At 39.7% G+C, this 19,443-nt stretch overlaps 2 protein-coding genes across 5 annotated transcripts in view; one reads left to right on the top strand and one right to left on the bottom strand.

The window, feature by feature from the left end:
- Positions 1-2,505, bottom strand: part of Dtl (denticleless E3 ubiquitin protein ligase homolog (Drosophila)) — a 38,023-nt gene extending 35,518 nt beyond the window's left edge. Inside the window, exon 1 of the mRNA XM_013015269.1 lies at positions 2,110-2,505. Within this exon, the coding sequence (XP_012870723.1) occupies positions 2,110-2,161 (52 nt within the window). The 5' untranslated portion in view covers positions 2,162-2,505. The remainder of the gene's footprint in view (positions 1-2,109) is intronic.
- Ints7 (integrator complex subunit 7) overlaps positions 2,398-19,443 on the top strand; it is a 69,797-nt gene continuing 52,751 nt past the window's right edge. For 2 of the 4 annotated variants that reach the window (XM_013015267.1, XM_013015266.1), the window contains exons 1-4: positions 2,398-2,715; positions 12,148-12,277; positions 13,234-13,380; positions 17,984-18,121. In XM_013015267.1, the coding sequence (XP_012870721.1) occupies positions 2,622-2,715; positions 12,148-12,277; positions 13,234-13,380; positions 17,984-18,121 (509 nt within the window). In that variant the 5' untranslated portion in view covers positions 2,398-2,621. The remainder of the gene's footprint in view (positions 2,716-12,147; positions 12,278-13,233; positions 13,381-17,983; positions 18,122-19,443) is intronic. The other 2 variants (XR_001175019.1, XM_013015268.1) reach the window with 1 other exon arrangement.

Below are 19,443 nucleotides of genomic sequence, written 5' to 3'. Positions count from 1 at the left end.
GACACAGAGGAGTTAATAGGGGAGATTAGTAAAAACTTTTTAACTATACAATTATATTGATTAGAATATATTCTATGAGAGAAATAAAATGGAAATAAGGGGAAAAGCAATGGCAAAGAAAGGTTTGTTAAAAATAGATGACTATATAAATTCACTTTATTTATATTCTATTTAAAATGTAAATATTTACAATATGGTCAGAAATTCTATACATAAACTTGTAATATACATCTAAAAATACACATAAGAAGTAATCAAACTTCCACTGTGTAGAGATCACTGGGAACAATGAAGAATTAAACTGGAGAGAAGGAAACTAAGAACCCATTTAGGAGATATTTTGTAGTCTAGATAAGAAGGTATTAAGACCTAGGCTAGAGAAATGGAATGGTAAATACTGTATAGAACAGACCCAATATGTGTAAAGATACAACATCAGTGGGGATAAAGAAGATGATCAGTTCAAGAAAATTTAAGGGAACTTTCTGAATATGTAATAAATAATGAGGCAGATAAAGTCATATAAGTAATATAACAGGTCTGGAGGAAAAGTGAGTTCAGTTTTGCACATCTAAATTTGAGATGTCTGTCTTACTACCTGGGTGAAGATCAGCTCTTATAGAAATGAATCTAACATATAAGGAACAAAAGGTTGTAGGTAGAAGGATATAATTATGTACGAGAATAGGGAGAAGAAAGGGTGACACCAAAACTGAGGAAAACGATGTCTGCATAGACTTCCATAGGTAACATATAATAATGCATGGTTTTCAGTGCCTACCACATAGAATATTTGTGAATAGGAGGAAGAAGAAACCAGAGGAGCCCAGAAAAAAAAATCAGTCATAAAGGATGAATAGCTTTCCAATTTATCAGAGCAGGGTGCAATAAAACTAGGTGATTTAATGCTACAGACAGTTAACAATCACTGTGCCCTGCTGCCATTCCTGAGGAGGGCAAAGTTACTCAAAATTACAGTAGAGACAGAGAAAAAAAGCCATTTTGAGTGTAATTACCAAGAGGGAAGTAAGGATGGTACAGTTTTAGACGGGGCATTAAAAGTTAAAAGACCAGTCAACATTTCAATATCTTTTTCTTACACCCACTCCCCAAACAACAAAATGTTCTCAGATTCTTTTCTTTTTGTTGTCCACGTGGTTTCAAGGGGGAAGGAAGACAATTGGATATAACAGATCTTTAAACGTGCAAGATTTCATTTCTATCCACGTTAATCTAGATCGTTAACGTCTTTACTAGAGATTCAAGTTGGTGAAACCCAAACCCGAGCTCGTCTCTTGAATTGCCAAACGTTTTAACCTAAGAAGCCTAAGGGACTGTAGAAAATGAGTTTAATTTGTGCACAGCACCACGAGGCTGTCCAAAGACACTCCGTGAAGTAGAAAACAAAATACTCTGATTCCATTCCTCGACTACCTCTGGCAAGGAAAAACATCTGGAATAATTATAGTTCAATCTATTAACAATGGTCACGGGGGGGGGGCGGGGAGAGGTTCTCAGCATCTGTCACTCTGTAATTGAGAAATTTTTTTTTTATGACCAGTGGTGACGGAGGGAGGGGGGGAGGGGGAGATTTTGACGCTGCTAAAAGCAGATGTCTGGTCTTCTCCGCAGGAACAGAGTTCCTGAACAGCGAGGTCACGGTCACGGATGTGTGCAATAGCAAATAATAAGGATCACTAAGACTCTACAGTGATCGCACGAATACAAGCCGACGATCTCACACAGTTATTCCGAGAACGCATCTCCCCCCCAAACTCACACACCCCTCCATGCATTTTCTAGCTAACGCGCGATATTGACGTAAGCAGTGAGGGGCCCGGGAGGCCAGTCAACTCCACGTCCTTCCTTCGGCCTACACGACTAGTTTTTAAAAGTCCGATTGCGATTAAAAAGTGTCCGGAGGGAATGGAGGAAGAACTTTTCCCAGTAGTTTCGCTAACATTAACTCTTGCCGTCCGAGAATTCGGAAGGGCCGGGAAATGGATGGGAGTCGGCCCGGATCCCAAGTGTTTTTTTTTTTGGGGGGGGGGTGAGGATGGGGGAGGTGAATCCCGCCAGCCACGAGCATCATTTAAGACCGTTACTCACCATTCCTCGAGACGCCAAGCTGAGGCTGGCGGAGTACCGAGTTGAAGAGCATCTGGACCAGGAAAAAAAAGGCTCAGTTGAGAAAAAAGCCGTGAAAATCGGCCGCCACGTTCGGTGGGAACCGTGGACTGAGCTCTCCGCGGCACGACCCGTTAAGAGCCTCCAACTCCCGCCACTGTAAGCCCCGGCCGCCAAACTCCGCGCCAAACTGACGTCACGCCCTCTGATTGGCTCCCACCGCTGCGTCCGGGCGCTTCTGAGTCACTTCCCCCTTTGCGTCCCCGCCTTCTTTTTGCTCAGCCGCGGGAACTCAGGGTTCAGAAGCTCCCTGAGCGCCTGCGCGGGGGGCCCGCGGAGGCGCCTGCGAGCGGCGGGGACACCATGACGCATGCGTAATACAGCTTGACAAAGCGCGGAGGAAAAATCCGCGAGACGGCGCCTGGAGAAGATGGCGGTGTGGAGGGAGAGTTTGCAATCTTTCTGACTAGGCTAGTGGAGGAACTATTCGGGTCATGGCGTCGAACTCAACTAAGTCTTTCCTGGCAGATGCCGGGTATGGTGAACAGGAACTGGATGCCAACTCTGCTCTCATGGAATTGGACAAAGGTATTGGAAAGAGCGGGCTGAGCGGGCGGAACGCGTCGTGGGGGGGGAATGGCGCCACCCCGTGGTGGTGGCCTCGGGAGGGTGCGGAGGCGCATGCGCGGAGGTTTGCTGGGCGAGGAGGGTTTTGGCGGCTCCAGGAGGTTGCGGGCAGATTTCGGGATTGGTTCCCCACCAGCCGAACAAGTGGCGATCGCTCGTGAGGAGCCCGTTTTGACCACTGGAGGGCCCCGTATTCCAGTTTCTTAAACAGTGGCGAGTGGTGTTTTCTGAAATTGCTAGATGGTGAAATTATTTTTTCGGGACCTTCATTTGCGACGAAGTTTTCGACCAGTACCGAAGAGTACTTTATAGTGTGTTTTTGCTTTTCTTCTGTGTCTGTTAACCTGAGATTTACAAAACAGGTTAAATACGGTGGAGGCCATCCAAAAAGATGCGCATTTTACAGACGAGTTCCACGAGTTCGCCGTGTAGGGGCCGGGGGAGCTGGGGAGTTAGAGAGAGGTAAATTTTAAGTTCTGCTGAGTTTGTCATCCATAGGCAAGCAATCCAATTTCACGCTTAGTGTCTACAACGTGAGTACAATACCGGGCTGGCAAGAGTTATAAGTGTTACATAGCATAATGGTACGCAAAAGATGTATTTATTACTAAGTATTGAAGAGCTCGACCTCCCATGTTGGGTATAGGAAGCAAACAGGGTATTTATCAATAAAGAACTCAAGTGTTCATATGAAACCTTTTTTTCAGTGTACTTAAAAGATCTTTATTGTATGAGCGGACCATTTTATCACCTGGTATACAGTTAATTCTATATAGCCGGTGTACGATGGCTTTCGTAATGTGTAATGAAGAGCTGGACCAGAAGTCATAAGGATCTTTGAGCCACTTCTTGGTTCTCTGACTTGGACAATGCCTGTTGATTTTTCTTTTTGGTCGGTCTTAGGGTCTGAACTCTGGGCCTGGGCGCTGTCTCTCAAGGCTAGCGCTCTACCACTTGAGCCACAGCACCACTTCCGGCTTTTCTGCTTATGTGGTGCTGAGGAATCGAACCCAGGACCTCATGCATCAAGGCAAGCGCTCTACCACTGAGCCACCTTCCCAGTCTCTTGAGGTGTTTTTCTTTTTTTTTTTGGTTCTAATACTTGTATTGGGTTGGTCTAGGTAAGTGTTCCTGGGATTTTTTTTTTCTTGGGTGTGGTGGTGGGGCCTGAACTCTGGGCCTGGGCGCTGTCCCTCAGCTCTAAAGTTCAAGGCTAGCGCTCTACCACTTGAGCCATAGCGCCACTTCCGGCTTTTTTCTTTTTGCTTATGTGGTGCTGAGGAATCGAACCCAGGGCCTCAGGCATGCAAGGCAAGCGCTCTACCACTGAATCACCTTCCCAGCCCAATGTTCCTGGGATTTTGTCTTGTTTTAAGCACAAATCTTTATTGACGGAACAAAGAATACAATATTAATCGGACAATAGGCACAACTGTGGATTAAAACAACTTGCTGTACATCTGAAGGGAAGGAAAGCCATAATTTTAGGAACTTTGTATATGTAAATCAAGAAACTTCTGAAGTGCTCTCTAACTGATGAACATCAAACAGTTCTTTCCTTTTTTATTTTTTATTACTTTTTTTTTGGGGGGGGTCCAGTCGTAGGGCCTGAACTCTAGGCCTGGGCGCTGTCCCTCAGCTCTTCAACTCAAGGCTAGTGCTCTACCGCTTGAGCCACAGCGCCACTTCTGGCTTTTTTCTTTTTTGCTTATGTGGAGGAATCAAACCCAGGGCCTCATGCATGCAAGGCAAGCGCTCTACCACTGAGCCACCTTCCCAGCCCCAGTTCTTTCCTTTTATACAATTCCTAAAATCAGTGATATTCTTTCTTAAAGAATTTCTCATTCCTTTATACTTGAGACAGTCAGCCTATTTTTTTTGTACCTATATCTTTTCAGCCTGATTTTTTTCTTATCTTTATTTTGAGCAATTTCCTTCCTAAAAAATAGTTTAAACATCTTGGATAGCTTCCAAAGCAAAGAAACAGGCAAGCAAACAAGCACTAAGTCAGAAAGTCAGTCAAGGTGAATACAGACTAGTAAACTAAACCAGCTTTGGCAAAACAGTTACTCTGGCTCCCTCAAAGACCTGGAATGCCACATTTAGGTTGCTCCACTAGTGCCAAATCTTGTTTGTTTCTTTTTCTTTCTTTCTTTCTTTTTTTTTTTTTGCTGGTCTTTGGGCTTGAACTCTGGGCCTAGGTACTGTCTCTGAGCCACTTTGTATTCAAGGCCAACACTCTACCACTTGAGCCACAGCACCACTTCTGGCCTATTCTGAGTAGTTTATTGGAGATAAGAGTCTCATGGACTTTCCTTCCCTGGCTGGCTTCAAACCAGGATCCTCAGATCTCAGCATCCTGTGTAGCTAGGGTTACACGTGCGAGCCACCAGCGCCTGGCTCCAAATCTTGTTTCTAAAGGATTTGCAGTGGTCTACACTAGGAACTAGTAGACCAGATATTTCATGATACAATACATACAATGCTTTAGACTTGCATTAGGACCTGACTGTGGCTTCCACTATTAACATTTATCAAAGGTGAAATTCGTAAAGAATTTTGTATAAAATTCCAAGACAATCTTTAATTTTGGACTGGCATTAGTTAGGCACTTCTATAACACTAGTCATACTTACTTCATAGAGAAGTTTGGTTACTGAAAGCTGAAAATGCAACATTCCAGAGACATTAAGTGAGAATAGATAAAAAGTGCAAACCGCAAAACTACTCTTCCAAGTAAGAAGGATATTGATAGGCATAGGTTTGGTGCCAAGTAGAACATAGGAAATTCTGATAAGACAAAAGCTAGCTAGCCACAGGTGTGGCTCATGCTTATAATCCTAGCTGCTCAGGAGACTGAAATCTGGAAGCTTGAGTTTCAAAGTCAGCCCAGAAGAGTCCAAAAGACTACCATCTCATTCATTGGCAAGAAGCCATACTGGAGGCATAACTCAAGTGGTGGACCTTCAACCATGAGCAAGCAAACCAGTTGAGGGTGTAAAGTTTTAAGTTCAAACCCAGGTTCAGGAGTAAAAAGAAGGCAGAGGGAGAGGGAAAGCTGAAAGGCTCAAGTGGGTGGTGGGTTGGGTGGCAAGGAAGTAGGAAGCAAAGGATATATAATACCAGGAGTATGCAGGGAGCCTCACTGGAGGGAAGGTAGCAAAGCTATATCCTGTAAGAGTTTGCAGACTGGTCCTTTCTCACTTTCTCAAGACTAGATGGTGTCAGCAGCAGAAGAGGGAAAGGTGATATAAATGAACCCTGCTTATATATCAAAGGCAGCTTTGTATGGACAGAACAGGTTTGGGGTTGTCATGCAATCGCAGTAGTACTTGGAGAAGGGGGAATGATAGAATGGAAGTAGAGGCTGCTATACGGGAAGACTTAACAATAGTTCTTAAATACTGAAAGTAAAGTGCAGTATGCTGCTTTAGCTATTGACTGGTGCTGGTCCATTCATGTCTGCTCTTTTTATTATCCTGAATGAGTTGGAAATGTCAGAGTTCTCAAGAATCCATGGATTCTGGTCCTTTTACTCTGAAAAAAAGTCATTGCTTATTTCCTTAAAAATGAAAGAAATCGGTTGGGAAGGTGGCTCAGTGGTAGAGCGCTTGCCTTGCATGCCTGAGGCCCTGGGTTCGATTCCTCAGCCCCACATAAGGAGAAAAAGCCGGAAGTGGCACTGTGGCTCAAGTGGTAGAGCGCTAGCCTTGAACTGAAGAGCTGAGGGACAGCGCCCAGGCCCAGAGTTCAAGCCCCACGACTGGACTGAAAAAAAAATGAAAGAAATAATCTTGCCTAACTTTTGTGATTATAATGAAACATTAATACTTGTAAAGTGGCTTTTGCTGACACAGAATAAGCATCTAAGGCCTATATATTATCATTATCATTTTGATTAACTGCCAAAATTTTGACTTATTTTTATTTAAACTCATATATCATTTTCATTTGGAGGGGGGGGATCCGGTCGTGGGGCCTGAACTCTGGGCCTGGGTGCTGTCCCTCAAGCTCTTCAGCTCAAGGCTAGCGCTCTACCACTTGAGCCACAGCACCATTTCCGGCTTTTTTCTTTTTGCTTATGTGGTGCTGAGGAATTGAACCCAGGGCCTCATGCATGCAAGACAAGCACTGTACCGCTGAGCCAACTTCCCATCCCCTATCATTTCTATTTTTTCCATACTTTCTACTTGTTTTTTTCTTTGTCATTTTGTTTTTACTTCTTTACATGGGGCATAGCCTCATCTCATTGGCTTCATTGTTATTATTTTTTAATTTTTAATTTTTTTGGTGCTGATCCTGGGGCTTAAACTCAGGGTCTCAGGGTTAGGGTGTTGTCCCTAGGCTTCTTTTGCTCAAAGGGTAGCGCTCTAACACTTGAGCCATAGCTCCACTTCTGTTCTTAAGCTCATTTACCCTGATGGCCTTGAGAAACAAGAGTCTCTTTTATCTTGAGTAAAATTGACAACAGAAAAGCCAAAACATTTCTCTCACCACATTTAAAAATTATCTTGAGTGTATTTCTAGTCATTGTTGAAACAAATTATTGTGGGTCTTTTTTTTTTTCAAGAGAAGGAAACACATATTCTGTCAAGGAGCTCTTCTTTATACATGGTCTGTTTCCTACTTCACTTTTTTCATCCCAACTCAGATGAACTCACTACAGATAGAATTTTACTGTTTGTGTCTAATTGGTAGTGGGGGGGGGGGAGTCAGTTATTGCAGAGTTTTGTCAAAAACCTCTTTTCCCAGCATATATACCTAAGCTACCTCTATTCCACTCACCTCCATCCTCAACCTTAACCTTCTTCTTCCCTTTGTCCTTCACTGCCCTGTGTGAAGACTTCGATACTCCATTGGTAGTTACTTAGACTATCTTTATTGGCACTATTTTTGGTAGGGAAAAGATTTCTGGAGCTTCCTTGGTAGTTCTTTTATGTGTGTATGGAAGCAGGGAGTGGGTGAGGGAGGGATATGTTCTAAGCATCTCAATTAGAAATTAGAAATTTGAATTTTCCCACAGAAGCATTTATTGTTAAGTATTATTAGTTTTCAGATTACTGTCAGTGCTGATAGTACTATATTTTTTCTATGAGGAAGTATGTTCCAGATACCAAATAGTGGAAGTTGCCTGCACAGATTTATTTAGTGCTTGTCTTTTGTACTGAAATATTGTGGCACCTGGGAAAAAGCCTTCAGATTTTCTTTGTCACTTTCTAACAATAAGCAGAGGGTACTGCACAGACATATTCTGTTATTTATTTTGTATGGAGATAGAATTAGCAGTTTGTGAATGCTGAACTACCAAAAGAAAGAAACATTTGAAAATGATGTGATTAAATCTTTAAGTGTGTTTATTTGTTGGGTTTTATTTTTGTTCTTTGCTTCTTTAAAATCAGGCTTATCGAGGTATAATATATATATATATATATATACACACACACACATATGTTAACATTTGCCAGATGTATACAATCATGAAACTATGACCACAGTCAAGATATTTCCATACCCTGGCAAGTTTTTTTTTTGCCTCTTTGTAGTTATTTCTCTCTCTCTCCAGCCCCTGGACACCTTTGATCTGTTTTTGTCTCCATAGTTTTACCTTTTCTAGAATGTTATATAGAACACATTAAATATGTAGTCTTTGGACTGGCTTCTTTCATTTAATCTAAAGATTTTTGAGATCTTATATGGTTAAAATAATCTGATCAAAATAGGATTTTATGACTCATACAAAGGGATTTTTTCCCTCTTGTTTATGATACTTAAAAAGGGAGAGACTAAAAGAACAATTCTCAGGGAGAATACATTCAATAGATGGGGTATATTAACCACATACTGAATGACTGATTTGGCTTAAAGTCAATTATTGAGGTGTAGTTGTTGAATGAGGATGGAAGCAGAGCTATGTCTATATAAAAGAAATTGAAGTCTGAGATGTACCTTTTTATAAAAGGTTCTTTTTTTTATTGTGAAAATACTGTACAGAGGGGTTACAATTACGTGGAAGATAGTGAGTACATTTCTTATCCTCCTTTGTTTACCCTTCCCATCCCTTCTCAGCCTCCCCCTGCCCCCCTCTTATAAAAGGTTCTTAAAGGAGATGATTTAACTAACACAATGGATAATATAGAATACTAACAAGTGGAAATTGGAATCTTAGACTCCATACCCAAACTTTGAGCTTCCACATAGCAGGTCTAATCACTTGTCCCTTTATGACAAATAAAGAGACATGGTAAGTGGAAAAAAAAAAAAAAGAAGATTTATTATGGCCAACTCACGGGAGGACAATATGTAGGGTTTTTTTTTTTTCCCAAGTCATTTTCAGGGTACAGACAAGTTTTAGCTTTAGATAGTCAAAGAACTGGGGATAAGGAAGAGAGTTCTGTGTGAATATTAAATAGTCATAGAGGTCAGAGATAGTAGCAGGTAGTCTCCCAGTATTTTCTCTCACAATTGGTCTGGTGGGGCCTGGTTGACCATTTTCCTATACCTTAATTTTGAGGGTTCCTGAGGAGAATTATTAATAATTGACATCACTTAAGGAAAGTAATCTGGTTCCCCAAAGTTATTACTCCTGTTTGAGGATGCACCCACATCTTTATAAGAGCGTGTGTGCGTGCGTACGTGTGTGTGTGCCTGTGCGTGTGTGTGTATGTGTGTACATTATAGGTAATTGTTTCCATGGCATATGTGTGCACTTGTGCATCATCACCTTCAAAGTGAAACAGAATACCTTAGAGTAAAGACAAATTCGAAACGAAGACGGAGATGATTTTTAGCTAATTTATGAGCCCATCTATAAGGAATCAGTGTTTTCAGCAAAAGCAACTTTTAAACATCTTTGTTGGTGTTGGCTGGAGAGGATTCAGAGAATATCTGGAAGGCTGGCAGAAAGTACGGAATCCTAGTATAGCTTGAGCAGTTGGTCCTTGGAAAAGGAGTGAACAGAGAACTTATCATAGTCTAAAATCTGTCAGAATCTTGTTTGTATGTTGTCAATTGCTTGAATATTACAGTAATGCATATGCTGTTTATTTTGTGTGTATTTGGAATCATTTTAAAGCAGCTTAATAGATCTACCCATGTCGTTATATGAATCAGTAATTCCATTAAAAAATTACTGAGTAGTAGTAGTAGTTCATTGTATAGATGTACAACAACTTGTTTGTTCATTGACCAGTTGATGAATGTTTGGGTTGTTTCAGTTCTGAGTTGTTATGAATGGGGTTACTGTGAGCATCTACATATTGATCTCTGTATGTGTATGTTTTCATTGCACTTGGGTAAATATCTAGGATTACTGACTGTATGGAAGGGTGTGTTTATCTTTAGTTAAAAAAGTACTGGTATTTTCCAAAAGAACTATAGTTTTACATTCCCTTCACCAGTATATGAGACTCACAGTCCACCTGTATCTTCACCAGCTCTTGGTATTGCCAGCTTTCTTTTGAATTGTTTTTGTCATTATAGTGAGTAGTGGTTTTTCATTTTCGTTTCTCTGGTGATTTAACAGTGTTAAGCATCTGTTTATGTGTTTTGGTCATCCATATTTCCTACTTAGTGAAATTTCTCTTTAGGCTTGAAAAATTGGACGTTTTATTGTTCTAATAAATGTAGATGAAGTCCTGTATTAGATACATGTTTTATAATTGTTTTCTTCCCATATATGGCTTTTATTTCCTTGATACTATCTTTAGAAGAGCATAGTTAAAGTCCATGCTCTTCAAAAGACATTAAGAAAATTTTATTTAGTAGAAGTTAATTTATGACTTTTTCATTATATGAGTCATTTTTTAAAATATTTTATAAGAATTCTTTGCCTACCCCAAGCTCGTAACTTCTTACATTTAGGTCTTTTATTACATTTAGGTCTTACATTTTAGGTTCAATTAGAGTCAGTTTTTCTTTAAAAAAAATTTTTTGGGGGGGTCCTGTTGTGGGGCCTGAACTCAGGGCCTGTGTGCTGTCCCTCAGCTCTTCAGCTTAAGGCTAGAGCTCTACCACTTGAGCCATAGCACCACTTCCAGCTTTTTTTTTTTTCTGCTTATGTGGTGCTGAGGAATCGAACCCAGGGCCTCATGCATGCAAGTCAAGTGCTCTACCACTGAGCCACCTTCCCAGCCCTAGAGTCAGTTTTTATATGTAGTACAAAACTAAGGGTTGTAGTTCTTGTTTTTTTTCCTTATAGATATCTATTTTCCAGAATCGAAAGTTAAAATTAACTATGTTGGCACTTTGTTAAGTGTTACAAATGTTTTTTTTAAATTTAATTTTGTTTTATTTGTGAACATACTGTACAGAGGGGTTACAATTGCATGGGCAGGATAATGCGTACATTTCTTACCAAGCATTGCATCCTCCTCCTTTGTTTACCCTTCACATCCCTTCCCAGCCTCCCCCTCCCCCCCAATCCCAATCCTTCGGTCGGGGCTTGTCGGTTGTGGGGCTTGGGCGCTGTCCCTGTGCTCTTTAGCTCAAGGTGAGCACTCTACTGCTTGAGCCACAGCGCCACTTCTGGTTTTCTAGTGGTTTATTGGAGATAAAAGTCTCACGGACTTACCTGCCCAGATGGCTTTGAACCGCGATCCTCACATCTGAGCCTTCTGAATAGCTAGGATTACAGGCGTGAGCCACCGGCACCACTACTTTGATCTGTAGACCATAGATTGTAATTTTATTTTCAGTCAACTGAGGATACTTTCCTAATTTTCTTTCTGATTTCTTCTTTCACCTTTGGATTAGTTAGAAGCACATTGCTTAATTACTAAATATTAAGACATTTTTCTCTAGTGATTCCAATTTTATTGCATTATGGATTATATATGAGTGTTAGTTTATCAGTTTACTGATATATATACCATTTTTCTTTTTTCTTTTTGTCAGCCATGGGGGCTGAACTCGGTCAGTGCGCTGTCACTTAGCTCTTCAGCTCAAGGCTAGCGCTCTACCACTTGAGCCACAGAGCTACTTCCAGCTTTTTTCTCCTTATGTGGTGCTGAGGAATTGAACGCACTGAGCCACCTTCCCAGCCCTCATTTTCTTTCTTCCTTTTTTTTTTTTGTTGGTTGTGGGGCTTGAACTCTGGGTCTGGGCGCTGTCCCTCAGCTCTTCAGCTCAAGGCTAGTGCTCTGCTAATTGAGCCACAGTGCCACTTCTGCCCTTTTTCTGCTTATGTGGTGCTGAGGAATTGAACCCAGGGCCTCATGCATGTGAGGCAAGCGCTCTACCACTGAGCCACCTTCCCAGCCCTCATTTTTCATTTTAAATGAGTTTTATTTGTATTGTTGAGAAAAATTTTACTTTGCCATATGATAAGTTAATATTTGCTATTTTACCTTGCAAGTGCAAATTTGTAAATTGTTCTCTCCTTGCCATTTTTGATAGGTCTAAGATCTGGCAAACTTGGTGAACAGTGTGAAGCAGTGGTTCGCTTTCCCAGGCTTTTCCAGAAGTATCCATTCCCTATTCTCATCAATTCTGCATTCCTAAAGTTAGCTGATGTTTTCAGAGTTGGGTAAGTCTTTGTAAAACCTTTCCTGAAGTACATATTCATGGATTTTGTTTTGTTTTGTATTGTTTGTGGTCTTTTTTTTTTTTTTTTCTTGGTCCGTTGTGGGCCTTGAACTCTGGGCCTGGGCGCTGTCCCTCAGCTCTTCAGCTCAACTAGCACTCTACCACTTGAGCCACAGTACCACTTACGGTTTACTGAGTGGTTTATTGGAGATAAGAGTCTTAGGGTCTTTCCTGCCTGGGTTGGCTTTGAACCATGATCCTCTGATCTCAGCCTCCTGAGTAGCTAGGATTACAGGTGTGAGCCACTGGCGCCCGGCTTTGTGGTCTTTTTCTTTTGCCCTTAAACCTTTCCACATGGGTATCATTTTAGTGAGTTCATATTTCATTGTGTCACATTTTGGTGTCAAAGACTATCTTAGCAAAAATGAAGCAAATGCTTCTGAGGAACAAGATTCATTCCAAAATGAATCCCTTAATATATTCCTGTGTATGTTGGAAATTTTTTGCTTTGTGTAGATTGTTTTGAGAACTTTCTCACTTAATTTAGTGGCATATAACATGAGATGCAAGTCTGTGAAGTTTCTGAAGCAGGTAAGTATGTGAATACTCATACATATTCCAAATCTGATTTGACAGAGAAAAGAAGTGATGGAATTTGCTAGAGAAAGGAGGAAGACCATTGAACCACTTGGCTTTGGTTATAATGTGATTGAGGAGATTTAGTTTGGCTCCAGGGTTTTTCCTTATGGCATAGCTAACTTACAGCAGGACTGTAGATCATAGGTTACTGCTTTTACTCAGTATCCACCTGAAGTACAGACTTTAGGTAATTTTTTTAGTGGTGAGACAGAGTACAAGACTGAACCTGTTGTTAAAAGTTAATATCAGCATGACTAACCTCAAAATAAATATTTATTTCCTGAAGTGTCCTAATTTATTTATCTCTGGTTTTCCTAGAAACAATTTCCTAAGACTGTGTGTGCTTAAAGTTACCCAACAAAGTGAGAAGCATTTGGAGAAGATTTTAAATGTGGATGAATTTGTGAAGAGGATTTTTTCTGTGATTCACAGTAATGATCCTGTGGCAAGAGCTATCACACTCCGGTATAGCATTGCTATAGTAATTCACCTTATGATTCAGCTGTGATGTGTGTACCAAAAAGGCAATATATACTTCCTTTTGTCATTTTAAATATTAAAGATTGGTTTTTGTTTGAAAAAATGCTAATCATCCAGTAAATTCCAGTTAACATTTGTTGTACTATTTGGGTTCTTAGTTGTTATCAAACTTGAGTTTGGGTAGGTAAGAATTCTGATATAATAGCTTGGTTAATTCCAATACAGCTTAGTCTCAGCTTTTTTTGTTTTTTTAAATAAATCTTGCTCTCTCATTCTTACTATTTTCTGTCAGTATTCCTTCCTGGTTATGTATTCATATGTATGTGTATGTATGTGATGGTTTATATTTAAACTAATTGGGAAACACCAAATATCACTGTAGTTTCTTTAATCTTTCCTTTTTTTCTTGTCATTTAAAGATATTTTGTTAAAATTTCTCTTTGTAAGCTTTTTTTTTTTTTTTTGTCAGTCATGGGGCTTGAACTCTAGGCCTAGGCACTGTCCCCCTGAGCTCTTCAGCTCAAGGTAAGCACTCTACCATTGAGCCACAGTGCCACTTCTGGCTTTCTGGTGGTTAATTGGAGATAAGAGTCTCATAGACTTTCCTGCTTTGGCTGGCTTTGAACCGTGATCCTCAGATCTCAGCCTCCTAAGTAGCTAGGATTATAGGCATGAGCCACTGGTGCCTGGCTTTGTAAGCTTTTTATCATGCTTGAATCATATTCTTTTTAGCTCTGCTGTTTATGCAATTATATGTATAATTTGGGGGATATTTTTGAAATTTGCTAAATTATAGCTTTCATTTCTGGCTTTCAGTGCCTAGACAATCCTCTTTATAACCACAAAGTCTAGGGTGTTATTTTTCCCCTGAGTTTCCTTTCTCCATGTCCATATCAGTTCTTCCTTGTTCAGAATTTAGTGACTTTTTAAAATCATCCCTATGCCCTTTGGATGAATAAATTCAGCACTGTGTAATATTTTAAAATATCTTTTATTTTTCAAAAACTTTATCTAAAGCCAGGCACTGGTGGCTTGTGCCTGTAATACTAGCTACTCATAAGGCTAAGATCTGAGGATTGCATTTTGAAGCCAGCCCATATTGGAAAGCCTGTGAGACTCTTATCTCCAATTAACCATCAAAAAGCTGAGAATGGAGCTGTAGCTCAAGTGGTTGAATGCTAACTTTGAACAAAAAAATATCAGGAATAGCAAATAGGCCCTGAGTTCAAGCCCCAGGACTGGTATACACACAAAAAAAAACCCTAAAAACTTTATCCTATAGTAATAAGTATCTTGAAACACTAGGTTCAATCTCCAGCACCACTGAAAATAAAAGAGAAAAAATAATGATATGCAATAGGACAATTTGAATTTAAGATGCACTTACCTCTAACAAGTTAATATATGCAAGATTTTTAAAAATTTGTGAAGGTAATATATATATATATATTTTTTTGGGGGGGGGTCCGGTCGTGGGGCCTGAACTCTGGGCCTGGGCCCTGTCCCTCAGCTCTTCAGCTCAAGGCTCTACCACTTGAGCCACAACACCAATTCTGGCTTTTTTCCTTTTGCTTATGTGATGCTGAGGAATCGAACTCAGGGCCTCATGCATGCAAGGCAAGTGCTCTACCACTGAGCCACCTTCCCAGCCCGAAGATAAAATATATTGAGCATAGTATTTTTATAAAATGAAACATGAAGTGTCTATGAGAATAGCTGATTTATAGGGTATTACATAATTGAGTGGCATAAGTCTAGAGGATATAAAAACAGAAAGATACTAAGTTAAACAAGTTATGAAAGTTACGGCATGCATTTAATTATTTCTGATGGGTCATTGGTTTAAGAATTATATGAGTTTTCCATGAAATTTTGTAATTTTGAGTTATTTTCTACAAACAAGGGTTATTTAGGTTTATCAGAGTAATAAGGAATTTTTTTTTTTTTGGGTCCTGTCATAGGGCCTGAACTCTGGGCTTGAGCGCTGTCCCTCAGCTCTTCAGCTCAAGGCTAGCACTCTACCACTTGAGCCACAGCGCCACTTCCGGCTTTTTTCTTATGTGGTGCTGAGGAATCGAACCCAGGGCCTCAGGCATGCAAGGCAAGCGCTCTACCACTGAGCCACCTTCCCAGCCCCGGATTAGTGGAATTTAAAGAATAAATGAATTTTATAAGTAACTTAGATCTAGTCTGAATGTGTATATTAACATTTCAATTTCCATTTGCCCCTCAGTAAATTACAGCAGTTGAGCCTTGCTTCATCTCTTTTTTTAAGAACTTATCAATTGGGGCTAGGAAGATGGCTCCAGTGGTAGAGTGCTTGCCTTGCATGCATGAGGCCCTGGGTTCGATTCCTCAGCACCACATAAGCAGAAAAAGCCAGAAGTGGTGCTGCAGCTCAAGTGGTAGAGTGCTAGCCTTGAGCTGAAGAGCTGAAGGACAGTGCTCAGGCCCAGAGTTCAGCCCCCATGACACCTCCCCCACACACAAAGAACTTACCAATAAAACTGGTAATTTTTAGGAATTTTTGAAATAAAGAACTTATAGGGGGAAGAGCCAAATTGGATTTTTAATAGTAACACTTGATGCAAAAAGTTTTAAAGGAAATTTAAACTAATTTTTCTTTTTGGTGGTAGATCTTGAACTCAGGGCCTGGGTGCTGTCCCTGAGCTCTTTAACTCAAGGCCAGCACTCTACTGCTTTGAGCTACTTTCCGGTTTTTTGGTGGTTAGTTGGAAATAAGAGTGTCATGAACTTTCCTGTCCAGGATGGCTTTGAACTGCAATCCTCTGATCTCAGCCTCCTGAATAGCTAGGATTACAGGTGTGAGCCACCAGTGCCTAGCTTAAACTAAAAATTTTTATATTCAGTTCAGTTGCCATTTAAAAGTTATAAGCCAGGAACTGGTGGGTTAGACCTGTAATACTAGCTACTTAGGGGGCCGAGATCTGAGGATCATGGTTTGAAGCTAGCTCCTGCAGGACAGTAAACTTACCTCCAGTAAACTACTCAGAAAAAGCCGGAAGTGCTGTGGCTTAAGTGGTAGTAGAGTGCTAGCCTTGAGCACAAAGAGCTCAGGGACATTGTCTAGGCCCAGAGTTCAAGCCCCAGGACAGGCAAATAAATAAAAGGTGATAATAGGGAAGAAATAATTTAAAGATGTTCTGCTTTTTACCTGATATGTTAAACATGTAAATTAAAACAACAATGGAAAACAAGCTGGAAGATACCCATTTGAAATATAGTACTCTGAGTTACATTTCTAGGAATATTTTCAGAGTCACAAAGGAGATTTTTCCCTGTGATATTACATAATAACACTATCAACAAGGATGTTTTAATATTGGTTTAGTATGATAAAGAAAATTAAATTAGTAACTATTTGTTATTTCTTCCAAAATTAAATGTAAATTATATTGGTTCTAGGGTTTGAACTGAGGGCCTCATGCCTGCATTTTATGATTTTGACCACATCCTTAACCTGCTTTTTTGCTTTCATTACTCCCCCCCCCCCCCCTTGTGGATCTTGACTTGGCCTGGGTGCTGGCCTTGCGCCTCTTTGTGCTCAGGGCTAGCACTCTACCACTTAAGCCATACCTCCACTTCTGAAATTAAATATAAATTAGAAATTTAGACCTTTTTATTGTCTTGTTTATATGAGCTCAACTATAGTACTTATGTCCAGGTGATTATATCACTATAATGAGGTGAGAATATGTTGGAATCCTAGATTTTGTTTATTTCAGTGTTTTGCAATTTTCCAAAATATATGCCTTCCTGTTTGCTCAAGCTTTGCTTTTTGGTTTTTTTTTTTTTTGGTCCAGTTGTGGGGCCTGAACTCTGGGCCTGGGCACTGTCCCTCAGCTCTTCAGCTCAAGGCTAGCACTCTACCACTTGAGCCACAGAGCTACTTCTGACTTTTTTTTTTTTTTTTCTGCTTACGTGGTGCTGAGCAATCGAACCCAGGGCCTCAAGCATGCAAGGCAAGCGCTCTACCACTGAGCCATCTTCCCAGCCCCAAGCTTTGCTTTTTGTAGTTGATATCACAAACATATTTTTGTGTCCAAACCTATACTTTTACAATATAGTGTATTGTTTTCCAAGTTTTACTTTCCTTTCTGTTCTTGATGTTGAGGGTAGATATGAAAAGTATATCAGTATAGCTGTGGGGTATAAGACTGGGAAGACTTACTTATTTTACTTTTTAAATCTGCTCAGTGGTAAAAAAAAAAAGTCATATTCTTGATTCTCTACTAAAACTTTTCCAGGCAGCAGTGCAAATTGGTAGTTTCATGCTTTAATAATTTAACTTTGTTTTCTAGACCCTACTTGGTACCTAATGTTTGTTTTTAGAAATTTAGCTTGTATTAGATAACCCATTTTATCATTTTGATACATTGAAATATATAGAAGTATTTAGGTTTTGAGCTACTGCTTGATTCCTGATTAGTTTAATTAAGATTTATTAACTCAAGATGTATGAATGATCTGCAAACGTAGTAGGATAATCTAATTGCTTTGTGTTCTTTTTTTCCTGCCTTGGAGTTTACTGTGTTTACATTCTTCTTGGGTTTCTCTGTTTCTTTAGGATGTTGGGAAGTCTGGCATCTATAATTCCTGAGAGGAAGAATGCTCATCATAGTATTCGTCAAAGTTTGGATTCACATGATAATGTCGAAGTGGAAGCTGCTGTGTTTGCTGCTGCGAACTTCTCTGCACAGTCAAAGTAAGCATAGGCCTTTTAATAATTCAGCTTCCCAAGAAGAGATTTTGAAGAAATAACTGTATTTTTCAAGAGGTTTACTTGTTGGGGAAGTAAAACTTAAATACATAAGATAGAAAGGTTGCATCAAATATTGATTTCCAAAAGGACAAGATCAAAATGGATGAGTTTGGGAAAGCTTTATTGGATACAGCTTTGTCCATTGTGGAGTCATCCACACATATGCACATCTATGATCCTAAATAGTTTCTTTCTTACCTCTGATATTCACCTGTTTTGCCCTTGAGCCATGAACAGTTTGATAAAGACAGTAACTTAAAACGAATTTTAACATATTCAGGATACCATGTCCTTAAAATCAGGGAAACTTTGAACATGGCTTCATTGCTATTTTGACTTGCTTATTTGTAATTAACTATGTGGGTTTTTTTGTTTTGTTTTTTGGCACTGGTCCAGGGGCTTGAACTCATGGCTGGGGTGCTGTCCCTGAGCTTTTTTGCTTATGGCTAGTGTTCTACCACTTGAACAACACCTCCATTTCTGGCTTTTTAATGGTTAATTGAAGATACAGGTCTCACCGACTTTCCTGCTCAGGCTGGCTTCAAATTGCAATACCCAGATCTCAGCTTCCTGAGTAGCTAGGATAGAACTGTAAGCCACCAGTGCCTGGCTATTCAGACCCAGAAGATCCACTTCTGGAAACTTACCTGAGGTATTAGCAATTTAGGTTGCTATTTTTTTCAGATACTGGTTGTAATGAAAAAGAAACATACTGAAATATGTCAGACTAGTAAAGTGGTATATAATTACCATTTTCTTTTTGTTTATTTTCTGCCAGGCTACATGGTCAGTTTTAGTTTATAATCAGGTGAATGAATAATCAATAGCAATTTAACAAGTTCAGGATTCTTGATCAAATTTTTGAAATTTGATAAAATCAGCTTTTTTCTGATTTTAATTATGCATATTTTTATCTTCAGACTAATAAGATTATTCATTAGAAAAGAGTAAAGAATAAAAAACAAATATTTTGAGAAGACATCTGAATAAATACAATTCTTTGCTTTGAAAATTTTTCTTAGAGTTATTGATATGAGAGAACTTTTTAAAACTGCTTTTATTGAGTTGGAGTGATTCCCATAAATAGTAGTTATGTGATTACTACTGTCAAGGTCTTTATAATCTGTTAGATTAAATATGTACATCCAGTAGTTATAAAAGCTTTTCTATGTCGAGTCCTAAATTTGGGTACATTCATTTATTTTTTTATTTACTTATTTATTGTGGGTTGTGGGGCTTGAGCTCTGGGCCTGGGCGCTGTCCCT

The sequence above is a fragment of the Dipodomys ordii genome, unplaced genomic scaffold, assembly GCF_000151885.1.
Source record: "Dipodomys ordii isolate 6190 unplaced genomic scaffold, Dord_2.0 Scaffold26, whole genome shotgun sequence".
Classification (NCBI taxonomy): domain Eukaryota; kingdom Metazoa; phylum Chordata; class Mammalia; order Rodentia; family Heteromyidae; genus Dipodomys; species Dipodomys ordii.
Note: the sequence above shows the minus strand (reverse complement) of the source record. Positions and strands in the feature narration are given on the sequence as shown.